At 37.0% G+C, this 15818-nt stretch overlaps 1 protein-coding gene across 1 annotated transcript in view; it reads left to right on the top strand.

Annotated features, from left to right (window-relative positions):
* gpat2 (glycerol-3-phosphate acyltransferase 2, mitochondrial) overlaps nucleotides 1-14501 on the top strand; it is a 46215-nt gene extending 31714 nt beyond the window's left edge. The window contains exons 12-21 of the mRNA XM_084087275.1: nucleotides 1028-1146; nucleotides 1261-1331; nucleotides 2285-2549; nucleotides 3634-3776; nucleotides 4180-4257; nucleotides 6085-6210; nucleotides 8415-8535; nucleotides 8684-8752; nucleotides 13147-13202; nucleotides 13406-14501. Coding sequence (XP_083943401.1) covers nucleotides 1028-1146; nucleotides 1261-1331; nucleotides 2285-2549; nucleotides 3634-3776; nucleotides 4180-4257; nucleotides 6085-6210; nucleotides 8415-8535; nucleotides 8684-8752; nucleotides 13147-13202; nucleotides 13406-13531 — 1174 coding nt within the window. The 3' untranslated portion in view covers nucleotides 13532-14501. The remainder of the gene's footprint in view (nucleotides 1-1027; nucleotides 1147-1260; nucleotides 1332-2284; nucleotides 2550-3633; nucleotides 3777-4179; nucleotides 4258-6084; nucleotides 6211-8414; nucleotides 8536-8683; nucleotides 8753-13146; nucleotides 13203-13405) is intronic.
* The last annotated feature ends 1317 nt before the right edge of the window (nucleotides 14502-15818 follow it).

The raw sequence follows: 15818 nt of genomic DNA, 5'->3' as shown, positions 1-15818 counted from the left end.
TGGTAAGACAAAAAAGCAAGAAAAATAACAGGAAGAACTAATAGTGATGTAAGGATTCTGGTTGAGGATGATGAATGATACCTTTCAGTCCACTTCAGCCAGTTCAACGTATCGCTTTCTTTGAACTTCCTGTGTAACTCGAGTTGCTTAAAACGAGTGCGTCGCACAAACGTTTTGTGCACGTGGCTCTAGAGGTCTGATTCAGTCTGATGAATGACTTATATAATTATCTAATACTTATTTAGCATATCATTTGCATCTTTGTATTGTTGTTTTTATTTGTTCTATTCCTTGTAATTTGTGATTAATTTATCACTGACTGTTCACTTGGTTTAAACAATTACTTGAGAAATGTAAGCAATATTTATAAAAACTAGCATTTAAAAGTTTGGAGTAAGTAAGATTTTGTAATGTTTTTGAAAGAAGTCTCTAATGCTCACCAAGGTTACATATATCCGATCAAATGTACAGTAAAACAGTTATATTGTCAAATATTATTACAATTTGAAATAAGTTTTCTATTTGAATATATATTAAAATATAATTTATTCATGTGATGCAAAGCACTGAGACTCCAGTCTGCAGAAGCAGAGCTCAAGAGCCAAGTGCATAAAATGTTTCTGCAGTGCACTCATTTCAAGCAACTCAGGTTCTCGGGAGAAGCAAGTTATTCCTCATAATGAGCTGGAATATCCTGGAAAATCTACATAGAGCTAATCATCTGCTCTTCACCCTCTTCTAAGAGCCTCAGGCGCTGTTATACGTTTAAAGCGGAACATCCACAGCGGCCTTATCGTGAAGATTCAGCCCTGCAGGGCTCGACATTTGCATTCTGACAGCTGGTAATAATGTATTGTTGTAAATGTTAGGAAGTGAGAACAGTGAACTTGTGATTCAGTCACGTGAGGTTTGCGGAGGACTGTAATGTAAATTTAATGGTGGGATTTCAGAGAATGAAAGGATGTGCACCCCTATATATTAAACAAAAGTATGTTGTAATAAAATGAAATGTGGTTTATTTCATCAGGATGGACTCCATCTTCAACCAGAAAGATGTGTCCTGGCTCCTCCCACCTGCTGTCATGCCTGAACTGCCTCCCGCTGATAGACAGCAGACTATCGCACTGACTCTTCATTTAATGTACTGTGAGTCTGATCAACACACGCAAGCTCTCAAAGATCAAACCCTTGCACTTTAGTAGGCGTTTTATTTCTGAGGCTAAGTTTTGTGTGTGTGTCTTATTTTTTATTATTTTTTAGCTTCAACTACAAGTATGGCCGTCATGTCTACCAGTCTGGTGTCCTGTTTGCTGCTGCACAAGCATCGCAGGGTGTGTTTTAAAAACTCCTCTTGGGCATCACATCACATATGAAGTATATATATCACTATTAACAGTGTTTGGGGTTAACGCATTACAATTAACGCGAGTTACGTAATCGGATTACTTTTTTTTCCCAAGTTACGTATAAAGTAACGCATTACTTTTACATTTACACAACGTATCTGAGTTACTTTTTTCTTAATGTTGCTAGATTATGAATTTTACATTTTTTTTTTAAAAGATTGCTTTATTAAATTAAGTAAATCAAGCAAATTACACACACACATATACTGTACATACACACACATATATATATATATATATATATATATATATATATATACACACACACACACACACACACACACACACACACATATATATATATATATATATATATATATATAACTTGCTTTTTTTACTTAATTTGTTTAATAAAACAATTTATTTCTAATCAAAATTGTTTAAATATATACACAGTATATACATAATGTTGTTGATCTTTAACAATAGATTATCAATATTTGTCAGTTAATTTGCTATTTATATAACAGATGTAGTATTCATCACAATTCAAGTCTGTTTTCCATATTTTATGTGCTCTATGTAAACAATGTTACATTAAACTGTTTCTATACTTATGTTTATACAAGCCTAAATTAAATCTGTGCATCATATAAAGCAAATTATCTCAGTTCCATTCATATGAAATACTTTTATGATGTTTCTTTGACATTTTTGAAGCTTGAAAATGTTAAATGTGTGTATATGTATGTATGTTTTATTATATAATAGACTCAATAAAATAAAACATTTTTAATTTCTGCCGATATAGCTGTAGTACATTAATTGGTTTATTAGTCATCGACCGGTTGTAGATGATTCATACAAGCGTCAAACATGATTCTGCTCGCTTGAATGATTTTGCTAATGATCGTAACAATCTTCTCCCTCTTTCTCAGGGTGTGCGTGTATCCGTGCTGTGCAGGGACATCTGTTGGCTGTTGGAGGAGGTGTTGTTTAGAAACACAGACGTGGGTTTCGGCGGCGCTCTGGTTGGGCTGGTTCATCACGCGCTCTCTCTGCTCCGCCCGTATCTGCTCCTGGCTGCAGCTCCGCCCACGGGAGAACCCATCATCGCACCGCGGCCCGACCCGGAGTCTCTGCTCACACTGAGCCAGCACTGCCATTTGCTCACTCATGTCTTCATACACGAGGCTGTAGGAGGTGGGCAGAGTGTGTTGGTGTTGGCAGGCGTCATGCACCGATCTTCTTTTGAAGGGCAATCAGTGGCACGCTTATTTAGTATACTGTACCTTGGCGAGATAAGATACGACTAAAGAAAAAGAAAACGTAGTCGTTTTTATGTATACAGCATGTTAGTCTATTGACGTTTTTGATTAGCAAGCAGGGTTCAAATCTTGATATTGATACAGATTTCCTGATTCGATGCTAATTAATTTGGGTGTATTCTATTTATTATTCCATTTCACATACACACACTACCGTTCAAACGTTTTTGAAAGAAGCCTCTAATGCTCACCAAGGCTGCATTTATTTGATCAAAAATACGGTAAAAACAATAATGTTAAATATTAGTACAATGTAAAATACCTGTTTTCTATTTAATATATTTTAAATGTAATTTATTCTTATTTTTCGCATCATTACTCCAGTCTTTAGTGTCACATGATCCTTCAGAAATCATTCTTATATGATGATTTGCTGCTCAAGAAACATTTCTTATTATTATTAATGTTGAAAACAGTTGTTACATTTGCAGTTACTATTTTTTGTGGAAACTGACACATTTATCAGGAAGTACAAAAGAGCTGCATTTATTTAAAATACAAATCTTTTGTAACATTATAAATGTCTTATATATACTGTCACTTGATTGATTTAATTTAAGAGTAATTTAGAATAATCTTATAATTTTGAGATTACAAGTATCGATCAATCAAACGAAGATTATTATTAATAAGAAAATCTACCCAAAAAAACTTTTACCCAGTTTTGGCATTTTAATAACTAATAACATTTGATAACTGTAAACTTTAATCTTCTCCAATCTGTTTTGTACACTTTTTTTTACCAACAATATTTGTGCAACTATTCCTTTAATGATATAAGATAAAAAACTAAAAAAAAAAAAAAAAAAACTACTCTGCTCAATAATCTGAGGGGGCACGTTCCCAGTTTGAATGGTTCTGGCGCTTCAGGGTGTTGATGTGTTTGGGTTGAGTCACGTTTGTACTCAGCAGGGTTTATTGACGGTGCTAACCCTCAAGGCATGTGTGTTTGTGTGAAGCGTGTGCTGTCTCAGCCATGCTGAGTGAGGTTGTAGGCTGTGGAGGGGGTGGAGACCAGGAGTTTGATGTTGTCCTGGGTCAGGAGGAGCTGACGGAGAAAAGCCTCCAACTCACACATTTACTATCTCCCGGGTACATACCGGTGAGTCTCGCTCAAACACGCACATATGACATGTATAATCACGTTGATGCAAGTAGTGACTCATACAGCTGCCTTGCTCTTCAGTCAATAAAAAAATAAAAAAATAAATTTGTTTTTTTCAAACATCCTCCAAATGTCTCTCTCGCTCTTCCAATCGATTAGTTGCTCCCCATCTGTTCGCTTTATTATTCTCTCTCGTTGTCTCTCAAATCGTGTTTCCCGTTCAAGGGTTCTTCAGCGGCGGGAATAGAATGTGTAATTATTGCAGGCACATTTATACTTACATCAGCAAATAAACACTTGTAAAGGCTGTGAAATGTCAAGAAGAACAAGAACACTACACAACTAATTATTTCTCCTTACTATCTGCTCTCTCTCGTATCTGTCTGCCTCTCTCTCTCAGCCGTGTCAGAACGCTCACAGCTTTGCTCTTGATGTAGTGGACAGTATGGTGCGCTGTGGGGTTCTTGTTATGGAGGAGGTAAGACACCTGCATTAACAAACAAATGCTCTCATTCTCTGATCATAGTTAGTCTTCACACATGCAGCATTTTTAAAATCCTCATCAGTGGTCAGTCGAAGTGGGTTTTTGTTCGGCCGATCTTAATATTCTACAGAATATAGAATATACAAAAATTTGGTATGAAATTTGGTATTATATAATACAAATTCATTGTATCATAAACTACAGAGATGGTACAAATTTAATACAAATGTAATATATATATATAAAAATATTTAACACAGTTAACGCAGCGTCTGTTTTTTCTCATCCTTTGGTTGGACTACATTATATGATCATGCTATCATTCAATCAAGTGCTATTAAACCATTAAAGTGCAATATGCAAAAAAAAAAAAAGGCTCTCTGTGAACAAATACCTGATACGTGTGCACAGAATGCTGCTTCAGACAGTGTGCTAGCACTGCATTGAGTTCTCTTTGTGTGTGTGTCAGATCCAGGTCATGTGCGTCAGGTCTTAAAGAGGACGCAGCCTAATACACCTGCTACTGTCTGTCTTTAATGTTAATCAAAGAACAGAATACAAAGAGAAAATATCTCACTGTTCACTGAATAACCTTTGTAGCTTTAATAAGGATTAATCTATATTTATTATTTATGTAGTGAAGACTAATTGATTATTCAATTTCTGTATATTTACCTGTTAGACCTACCTAAAAATCGTACAAAAATGTTTACATTTGTCAAAAATAAGAAAAACAAACAGAGTGCAGGTAAAAATCTGAACTCTATTCTATCTAATCTATTTTGGAGATTTAATGTGAAAGTATTACAATATATAAATATATTAAAAACTTTAATGTTAGGTGTGGTTAATCATGATTAATAACAGAAAAATGTGTGATTAATTAGTCAATTTATATATATTATATATACACACACACACTGCCGTTCAAAAGTTTGGGATCGGTAAGATTTCTTTTCCATAAGTTTCTTATGCTCATAAAAAATACAACAAAAAAACAGTAATATTGTTAATTTATATTGTTAAATAGTATGACATATACATATATATATATATATATATATATATATATATATATATATATATATATATATATATATATATATATATATATATATATATATATATGTGTGTGTATATATATGTGTGTGTGTGTGTGAAAATTGTTGCTGAAATTAAATTAATTTTGCACAGTAATTACTTAAGATTAATATATGTTCCACTAATAAGGCCAGAATTTGCATCAACTGAACTTTTTTTAATAAACAAAAAAACACTATAACACAAAATATCTGGTATCTTGTTTCTCTACTTTACTACTCGTACTGTAAAATATGGTAATAGAACTTAAAAGATAAAAAAAAAAAAAAAAAAAATGTTTAAGTGCTTAAGAACCCATGTTAAAAATACCAAGTGTATGTATGTGTTTATATATATATATATATATATATATATATATATATATATATATATATATATATATATATATATATACATACATACACACACAAGGTTTCAATGCTTAGGTCAAAACAACAAACTGTAAATTCGCAGAGACATGGCCAAAAATACAGTTTTCACTCCACTGCCCAGACATCTAGCAAGCTCTCAGGCTCAATCTAATCTCTGACACTGACCATTCAGTCTGTGCCTATTTATTTTCAAGTGCCACCAGAGTTTTCAGCTGACTGATTCACAAACACCCACAGAGATGAAAGCTATTTTTGTTTACTATGGTTAAAGGTCATTTCAACCCTAAACTGATAATTTTCCAACTTGTTTGTAGGTGTCTTTAGATATTTGATCTTTATGTGTGTGTAGGTTCAGAAGGATACACCAGCATGTGACTTCATGAAGAGGCAGGGTGTGTTATCATGGGCTGCTTCAGACAACCCTGACCAGAGCAGCGATTCAGACTGTGAGGAACCAGACAAACACTCTTACAAGGTACACAAACCCACAGACCCATCATCAGTGGACATTTAGTGGGATTTTTGTGTTTATAATAATCATATATTGAGATTCATAGTACTCGCATCATTTCTGAACACTCTGGATCCAGAGTTCTAGTGAGATAAAAAACACTAACACGCAAACCTCATTCATCATTTATAGATGCACACACAGACAGACTAACACACAGACCCAATAACTAAGACAGACAACTCTGCTGCCCTTGAAGTGTGCTTCTGTCTGCAAATTGCTGTTTCTCGGTATCTGCGATGAATCCAGCAGAAAGAGAACAGGAAGGGAGTGTCAATGGCATAAACTGCTGTGGATTGGTGGCATCTGTTGAATCAGAACCTCAACCAAACATTTCGGACACAGGTTTAGGGTTTCCTCGGGTTTTAGCTTATCCTTATTGATATTTTGGGGTCATTTCCGTTTACATGTTAAAGCTTTTGTATGATTATTTAAGTGGTGTTTGCTAGCTTCACCATTACCAAATACCAAGTAAACAAGTATCACTAATACTATCGCTCATACTTCCCTTGCCGTTAGTGTTGAAGTCGCTCTATAACTGGGCCTGAATGATACCTCAAATCATGTGGCCGCCTTCTGTAATCAGACTATTGATTTTCTGCTGGTAGACAATAAAACAGACAATCCCACATACTTACATTAAATGAGGGACACTCTAGCTACAACTGAGAGACTACTTTTAAGGAATACTTACTTGGATTTAATTATATTAAATATTTATATACACTCTCACCGGCCACTTTATTAGGTACATCTTGCTAGTACCGTGTTGGACCCCCTTTTGCCTTCAGAACTGTCTTAAACCTTTGTGACAGATTCAACAAGGTGCTGGAACATTCCTCAGAGATTTTTGTCCATATTGACATGATAGCATCACACAGTTTCTGTAGATCTATGATGCGAATCTCCCGTTCCAACACATCCCAAAGGTGCACTACTGGATTGAGATCTGGTGTTTTAGTGTAGAGAACTCATTGTAATGTTCAAGAAACCAGTTTGAGATGATTTGATCTTTGTGAGATGAAATGTTATCCTGCTGGAAGTAGCCATCAGAAGATGATACACTGTGGTTATAAAGGGATGGACATGGTCAGCAACAATAGATGCCCAATATGTGCCAAGAAAATATCCCTCACACCATTATACCACTAACAGCCTGAACCATTGACACAAGACAGGATATGGATCCACGCTTTCATATTGTTTCATGAAAATCCCAGTAGATCAGCAGTTTCTGAAATACTCAGACCAGCCCATCTGGCACTAATAACTATACTACATTCAAAGTCACTTTTCCTCCTCATTCTGATACTCAGTTTGAACTTCAGCAGATCATCTTGATCATGTGTACATGCCTAAATGCATCGAGTTGCTGCCATGTGATTGGCTGATTAGATATTTGCTTTAACGAGCAGTTGAACAGGTGCTCCTAAAGTGGCTGGTGGGTATGTGTGTGTGTATATAAGTTCAATAAATAAATACATACTATAAAATGATACATATTAAGAGCTTACAATATAATCATAATTAAGTGTTCCTTTTATTTTATTTTATAGAAATCCAAGCATGACAACATGGTATCATGCATGGATTTCCATTTGAAAAATATTTATAATTTGTCATTTTATTGCATTTCGAAAACCCATTTATGCAATAATTGAAAATGAGCCTTTATATGCATTCACAATACATAAATATGAACAAAAACAGCATTTAGAAGTTTGGGGTTGGTAAGATTTATTTTTTATGTTTTTGAAAGATGCTCACCAAGATAAAAAATACAGTAAAAACAGTACTATTATGAAATATTATTAGCTTTTTAAGTAATTTTCTATTTGAATATATTTTAAAATGTAATTTATTCCTTTGATGCAAAGCTGAATTTTCAGCTTCATTACTCCATTCTTCAGTGTCACATGATCCTTCAGAAATCATTCTAATATGCTGATTTGTTATCAATTATCAAACAATTATTTGTTATTTATTATCAATGTTGAAAACAGTTGTGCTGTGGGGGGAAAACTGATTTATTGGAAATATAATTTTTTGGTAACCATGTAAAAGTCTTTACTGCCCAAACAACATCTGTTTCCTAATTAATAGTAACCTTTGCATGTTTTCTCACTGTCCTCTACCCTTCTGCTGTCTTCTCTCTCTCTGCTTTCTAGTTGAGTCAGCCGTCTCAGTGCCCAGAGCTGCTGTTCTTTCTCTGTAGTTTACTGAGTGTCCAGCTGAGAGCTCTATGCTGGGCGCTAGAAAGCCTTCATTACCTCCCCACACCCATCACAGGTTAGTACACACACACAAACTCTGACCTCTGTCCACACAATGCTGTTGCCATTTGTGATGAGTAAGTGTTCTTTGGCAGCATCTCTGTCACTATTCACACTGAGTGTGAACAGATGAGTGTTTATAACCTAAAAACTGTTTATTTTAGAGACGGACTGTTTGAGTCAACTACACACACACTTGAAGAACCGAGCTCAGCTGGACAAAGCACACTATGGTAAAAAACAAAAACATGCTTTTCATTTTACACTCACCACCATGATGCTAAAGGATTAGATGATTCCACGTGGTCATCCAATAACAAGCGGTCAGCACTACATACAAGTGTAAACATGGCCTAAAATGTTTTTTCAACCACATTTTGAGGTTGTTAAAAATGCATGTGACATTAATTCTCCTAATGCACTACAGATTAGTATGAATAAAAACCATGTAGCACTACAAGTGTAGTCTGATTCTGAGGGAAAGCCTGTCAAAGGTGGTCAAAATGCATTAATTGTTTAAATAAATATACTTAAATATATATTGACGGTAATTTCAATACCCGGCGCAATGCGGTGCCAGGCGCGACGCAAGTGTTTTCTGCTAGTTTCAGCCCGACGCAGTTATCATTTTCACGTCATGTGCCACGTTGTTTAAATAGCAAATGCATTTGCGCCTATTTGTTCGCCCATAGGTGTGTTCAGGCGCATTGTTGGCGCGTTGCTATTTTGAGGCAACTGAAATAGACTGCACCATTGACCAACTAGCACCTGACCTACAGTCAATGGCGCAATATTTTTTTTGTTATTTAAAGGGCACATTAGAAATATGCGCCTATAGGTGGGTCCACAACGCGCGTACACTCTGCTTATTACACACACAGGGACGTGCAGCACTGCCGTGCAAAGGCAAAAGACCGTAGTCCTAACTTCGTTTTTGGTCGAAAATTAGTTATTTATATTTTTGACACATTCAAGACCTCCTTTATCATGTGGATGAGTATCTTGAATCAATTCCGTTGTTTTTTCGAGAAAATAATGAGTTGTCTTAACAGTAACTTCCAAAAGCCCATGAGAAACCAAGGCAGAACACCGTAACATCAGTTACCGCTCTTTGGCTTTGTTTTGGAACGCTCAAATTGAATTACGGTGTTCTGCCTTTGTTTAGCCGCGCGTCAATATGAAGTTACTGTGCCGGTGTTCTATCAAATAATGCTACCTACCAGATTGTACGGTTATCTGCCTTTGTTTTACTGTCCATTAAAATTAAAATTACGGTGTAGCCTGTGTACTTTGTACAGCTGCCACCAGTCCCTCTAACTTATGATGTCCTCAGTGCTTTGTCCTGCACAAATGCAGTCAGAACATTTAGTATGGTCTGAACCCGCTCCATCGACAAACGTGCGATATCGATCGCGAAGGTTTATGCAGCGTTGACAGAAAATTGTTACACATGCCTTAGCAGATGAATGCAACAAAGAACTAAAGCCTCACCCAGTTCGGGTACCGGACTTGGTTAAAACACTCATGCATCTAGCTGGCAGAGTGCCAAAACTTCGCCGTGCTGACGGTCGAGCCAACGCTGGACTAATATATCTATGGAGGTATTTTGTCATGTCAAATGTATTAATAATGCCATTAGAATACAACCAAAGCACAGGATAGTAATAAGTAGATGGCTATAAATACCGGTAATTGTAAATCATACAAAATAAATGCCATGATGACTAGATTTTATACAGGTGTTACTATAATGATTTTTTTAATGGTGATCAGCAACCAAATATTGATAATGTGGAACTGCCTTTTGCCTTGGCATGACTTCTCACTTTTTGCTGACAATACAAAGGCAGAGTACAGTAACTTTAAAATAGTGGTCAAAAGTCAAGTTGCAAACATGCTAAATATTAAAAATAAAAGGATTACAATGTAAAATATTATTATTATTGTGTACATAAAGATATGGTGGAATCCGGCTTGTCCCATAAATGATCTGCTTGCGCACTTTAACCTCGTGCACAAGCAGATCCGTTTCCTCTCTGGAGAAGCATTCAGTCTTTCCGCTTGTAAATTCCGCAATGAAAATAGAAAATTTGCCATGGCGCAGGCGCAACTGGCTTTAAAAAGGGAATGGGAGATGAGACTCTGATTGGTTTAATCCACGTTATGTCCAAACACACACCCATTACTCTTTAAGAGAATAGGTACAACCTGTCAATAGCCGCTTTCCGACCAAGTAGTTACATAGGGTGACCATATTCCAGGACATGTCCGGCCGGGATTTCGAGATCGCCCAAAATATCCGGGATATGGCTTTTGCTTTATCGTCGCCATTCATTTTGTTTACATGCACACCTTTTGATTCAGTAGGACTGAATTAATTCCGATTGGTGAATCTGAATGTAGTGTTTACATGAACGCTAAACAAGTGATCGGTTTAGCATTGCTAAGAAAATTCCTGTGTTTTCATCTCGATCGGGATCCGTGTGAAGCAGAATGCATGACCTGCAAAGCTGGCACGTACGTGTCAGTGTCAAATAATGTAATAATGTAAACATAATGAATGGTGACTGTAGAAAGCAAAAGCCGAATCCCGGGCATTTTGGGTGATCTCGAAATCCTGGCCAAACATGTCCTGGTTAAACAGGACGTATGGTCACCCTAAGTTACAGGAACTTAGTTCTAGGAACTGTCCACTTCTAAACAGTTCTAAGAACTACTCTCCCCCAAACTCGGTTTTGCTGTTTGCGTTCGCACTGGCCAAGTGGCCATAGGAACTGGTAGGAGGGGTAAGGGAGTGACGCAAGCACGGTGACTTTTATTTTGACGGCGCGACGAACCTTTATTTTGGCGGCGCTGAGAACGCCAGAGCAAACAATGCTCGCATTCTCTGTGTTTATTAGTTAGCGATCTGTCTAACAGTACTGTTTAATATGTTATTAGATAGAACTGTTATAGAAAGTAGACAGTATATGAAAAAAAGCCTTATTAGCCTATGCCGTGTGGTTGATGTCCAGTGTTGCTAGCTGGGCAGATAAACATAATCATGTTTTACTTGGTCCCCTCAAAGTTGCGTTGGATTTTCTCTTCAGCATAAAGGTTTAGAGACCCATCTATCACTGTTCTCCATGTTTGTATAGTTAGTTTATGGAGTAAATATATAGAGGCTATAATCTGTGTGTTTACATTCTAGCTGTTTTAAAAATGGCGGGTGCTGGTGTTCCGCGTGCGTTCGGTCAATCAGCGAACACTAACGTCACGGGTAGTTCCTATAGTGCTGGTTTAGACCCTACTCTGAAGTAGGACCTAAATTAGTTCCTCCAAATGGAGTTCCTAGAACTAAAATCGTTTCTAGTTCCCGCGGTGCGAACACGCCGACATCCGGGTACTTTAGCCAATAGTTCTAGGAACTGTGAAAAGGTTCCTCCGGTCGGAAAGCGGCTATTAAAAAAGCATAACCCCTGATTTCCACCAACTGCGGAACGGCTGCGGAGTCAATAGGTTTCCATTAAAGTCAATGTGTGTATTTTCACTGACTGCGGAACGGCTGCATTCCGACTCCGGCGATCCGCAGCCCTCCGGAGCAGATACGCAGAGCTTCTAATTTTGCCAGATGCCGGAGAGCTCCGCAGCAATTCAGCACTTATATCGCGCTATCATACGTGAATTTGCGAGATCTCGTGGGTCCTCGTGACTTCAGCTGTTAGTCATGGCCGCAGCCATTCTGCAACAAATCCGGACCTGGTGGGTATTGAAGGACAGCGGAGCACGGAGACGACACGCAGCGGAGCTGATCCGCAGCCGTTCTGCAGTTGGTTGAAATCAGGGGTAAGTGCACTTGCGCCGTGCGCTTTAGACCATACGCTTAGATCGCTAAAATAGGGCCCTAAATGTTAATTTATACATTAATTTTAAATTCGACTGATTTATCATTGCATAATGCATAGCCAATAAAAACATCAGGCAAAATCCTGACAGGATCTGTCAGACTAGATGATCTGTGTTGGACGTTCGGTAAGTTCTGTTTCTAAATAGGCAATACGTCATAAAGGGCGACCAATCAGGTTGTGAACGTATCCCTGTGCTTTGAGATTTGGTATCTTCTTGATCCAAACAAACTAAGCTAAGCGAACACACCCTTAGTTATACTCACGGTAGCTCCGGTAACACAATCGCGATTTGGATTACAAAGTTTATGGTTCATATTAACCACATCCAGAATATAAAAATTGGATAAGATTAATTCCAATTGACGAAAATCAGTGCATGTAAACAACTGGCGTTAGCATTTCTGTTGTCAAAGCATATTTAAGCATCTCTCCTCTTCAGGATCACTGATAGAGAATAAATGAAGTGGCTTTAACCGTTCCCATCTACATAGATGCTGACAGCTTCACTTCAGCTTCTTTAATGTATTATTAATCCCGCTGTCTTTAACAGACTTGTGAATCACTGCTCTGTGTAACTGGGTAATCTAACTCTGCTGAAGACTAGAGCCTTGATGTTTTATGAGTTTCTGCAGATCAAATTGTGTTCCAGCATTATTAAATAATGCCTCAAGACCGAAGTCTTTGTGTCATTTGATGCTCCAGCACTGTATATTTAATATGTTTGTGTGAATCTTCTGTAGAGAGCTCATCTATTGACTTGGTCGGAATGGCGCTTCGTACGTTCATTGATCTTGGGGTAAGTGATTCTATTCATCCTGATTTACTGTATATACCCCCCACCCCCACACACACACAACTACAGAAGCTGTAAATAAAAGCCCAAGGCCAGATAAACTGAGAACAGTAAAGTGTAACAAACTATATAGCAGGTGTTGTAATAAAGGACAGTTAATTTGGCCTGTCCTGACTGAACACCGTTTCTCTGTTCCTGCACTTCAGGTGTTGACTGAGGACAGACAGAGAGAAGATGTGTATCTAGACGTCAGTCCACTCTTCTCTCAGTGCACTTACAAAGAGAAACTCTTGCAGTTTTTCAAACAGTTCATTACTAAAAGAGAAAAGTAAAAGACTCAGAGAAGTCAGTCTCAGCTGGGAATGATAACAGTTGGCGCTTCTGAATTTACTATTCAGTTCTTCAGGGTTGTTTAAATTATTAATTATGCTTTTTTGTGTGTGTGTTTATACATACATATTGCCTAACACACTTGATTTCTGCAGTATATCTGATGCTGAGGTTGCTTTTTGTGTTCATTGTTGTTGAGAACGCAGATTTGGTTTTGTTATTGGTTAGATAATCACCATTCAGAATGTTAAATATTGTTCTCTGTTTATAAAGAGCAGATAAATTGCAAGATGCTTTTTTTTTTTTTTTCATTGAATTGTTTTATTTGAATATAGGGCTCTGTTCAGTACACAAGTTTCTAACAATTGACCCAGTTTGTAGTGCTTCTGTCATGGTTTGATTTATAGTTTTTCCACACAGCACTATATACTGCATTAATGTTCATATGAACAAACATTCTGCATTATCTTTATGACATTACCTAAAATGGATGAATTATCACATACACATTTCCTTCCTATGCATATTCTGCTTCCTTTAGCACAAACTCTGAATACCATAAAGAACTATTCCACTGAATCTTGAAACATGGGACCAAAACATGTCCTGCTCTAACCTGTCATGTGAAAATGACAACATTTTCTCTTTAAAATCAATGTGAGATTATCATTAGAATATACATCTTATTTACTGCAAATCAAAATGATAATTCTTTAAATATCTATAAATAAAACAACAATACACTATAAACACCCAAAACCATCTAAAAAATTCTTATTGATATATGAAGAATTTATGTACACTTATTAATAAATAAATAAAAACCCAGACCAATACTTTAAATCTACATCTCATATATGATGTTATATATGATATGATGATGAACATATGAAATTACAGAAATATACCATGTTCTGAGAGGGAAGTGTTAAATTTTTCAGTCATGTTCATAAGATGTTTTTATTAACTATTAAAAAAAAAAAAAAAAAAAATACCAAAATCACATCCTTTCCTTTACTTGTTACCCCACCTGCTGTGTTCAACATCACAGCCTCTAGTGACATTTTAGGTAATTGGTGAGAGGAAATGAGTCGAGTCAAACCAGCCATCAAAACTGCCAAATTATAGAGAAATTGTTTGAGATTTTTAGATAATTTGCCTCTGCTTTCATTATTATGTCAGATTAAAGAGAACGTTGTCATTTTATCACCCCTGCAAGATTTTCTGTATTCAAAAGACGGCTACAATCTTTTGAAACCATCCTGGTCTTGTTGAGTTTCAGGTTTTCACTAAATGACGGGTAATAATCATGATGGATGCTACAGAGGCACAGGCAGTGTTGAGGGCTCGCTGCACTATCACTCACTGGAAATGACTTTGGCTCTATATATATATATACCAATCACTTGACAATCTCATATATAAACACCCGTCCATGCAACACGAGAACCATTCTAAATGTGCATTAACCCAGGAACATCATTCTTGTGTATCTTAATACTGAGCAACAAACGAGTGTGTGGCCCTGAACATGTTCGTCTGAAACAAAAAGACTTAACGGACGGCTGCTGCTCGTAGTGTAGAAGTGCTGAACAAGCTCTCTAGAGACATCCAGACAATCGACCCGCGGACACTGGGCTATCAATAACACATGAGCGGGAAAGCTAGAGACGGCAGAAGAATTGGGTAATTAACAAGAAATAAGATGGGTTGAGAAATAACAGCTGGCCACTGCTCTCAGGGATTCACATGATTAACACTGTCCCCTACTTGATCCCACTTTCCTTCCTACATTTATTAAAATGTTTTAAAGTCAGGATGAAACTTTTAAGTTTTTTATTTAGAATAAAATACTCCGCCATATTACGCTTTGCAGTTTCTCCCATTCATGAGTAATAGGAGTGAACAGCACCTAATGAGCCAATAAACATATCCAGATGGGTTATTGAACCAGAGAACTGCGTTGAAATGAATGAATCAAGCCTACGGGCAGAGTTGAAAGTCAGCTTTTCAGTCATTTCCAACTAAAAAAGAACCAAATGTGCTGGTTCTACTGTCAAAGCTTTCAGAGGATAACCCTAGGAAAACTGACAGAACCAGCTCGTTTGGTTCTTTTTGATTCGTTCATTTCGAACCGGTCTTTTGGTCCAATAACCCATCTGGACACGTTCATTGGTTCATTCAGTGCTGCACAAGGAGCGTGCCGGCTACTATAGATGTGCATCTTGCGTCATCAAACCAGAACCATAGTTTGATTCTGTGAACCGGCACGACTGGTTTCCAGCTTAA

Source organism: Abramis brama (genome assembly GCF_963993115.1).
Source record: "Abramis brama genome assembly, chromosome: 16".
Taxonomy (NCBI): domain Eukaryota; kingdom Metazoa; phylum Chordata; class Actinopteri; order Cypriniformes; family Leuciscidae; genus Abramis; species Abramis brama.
The sequence above is the reverse complement of the archived record's forward strand: the minus strand, read 5'-3'. Positions and strand labels throughout refer to the sequence as shown.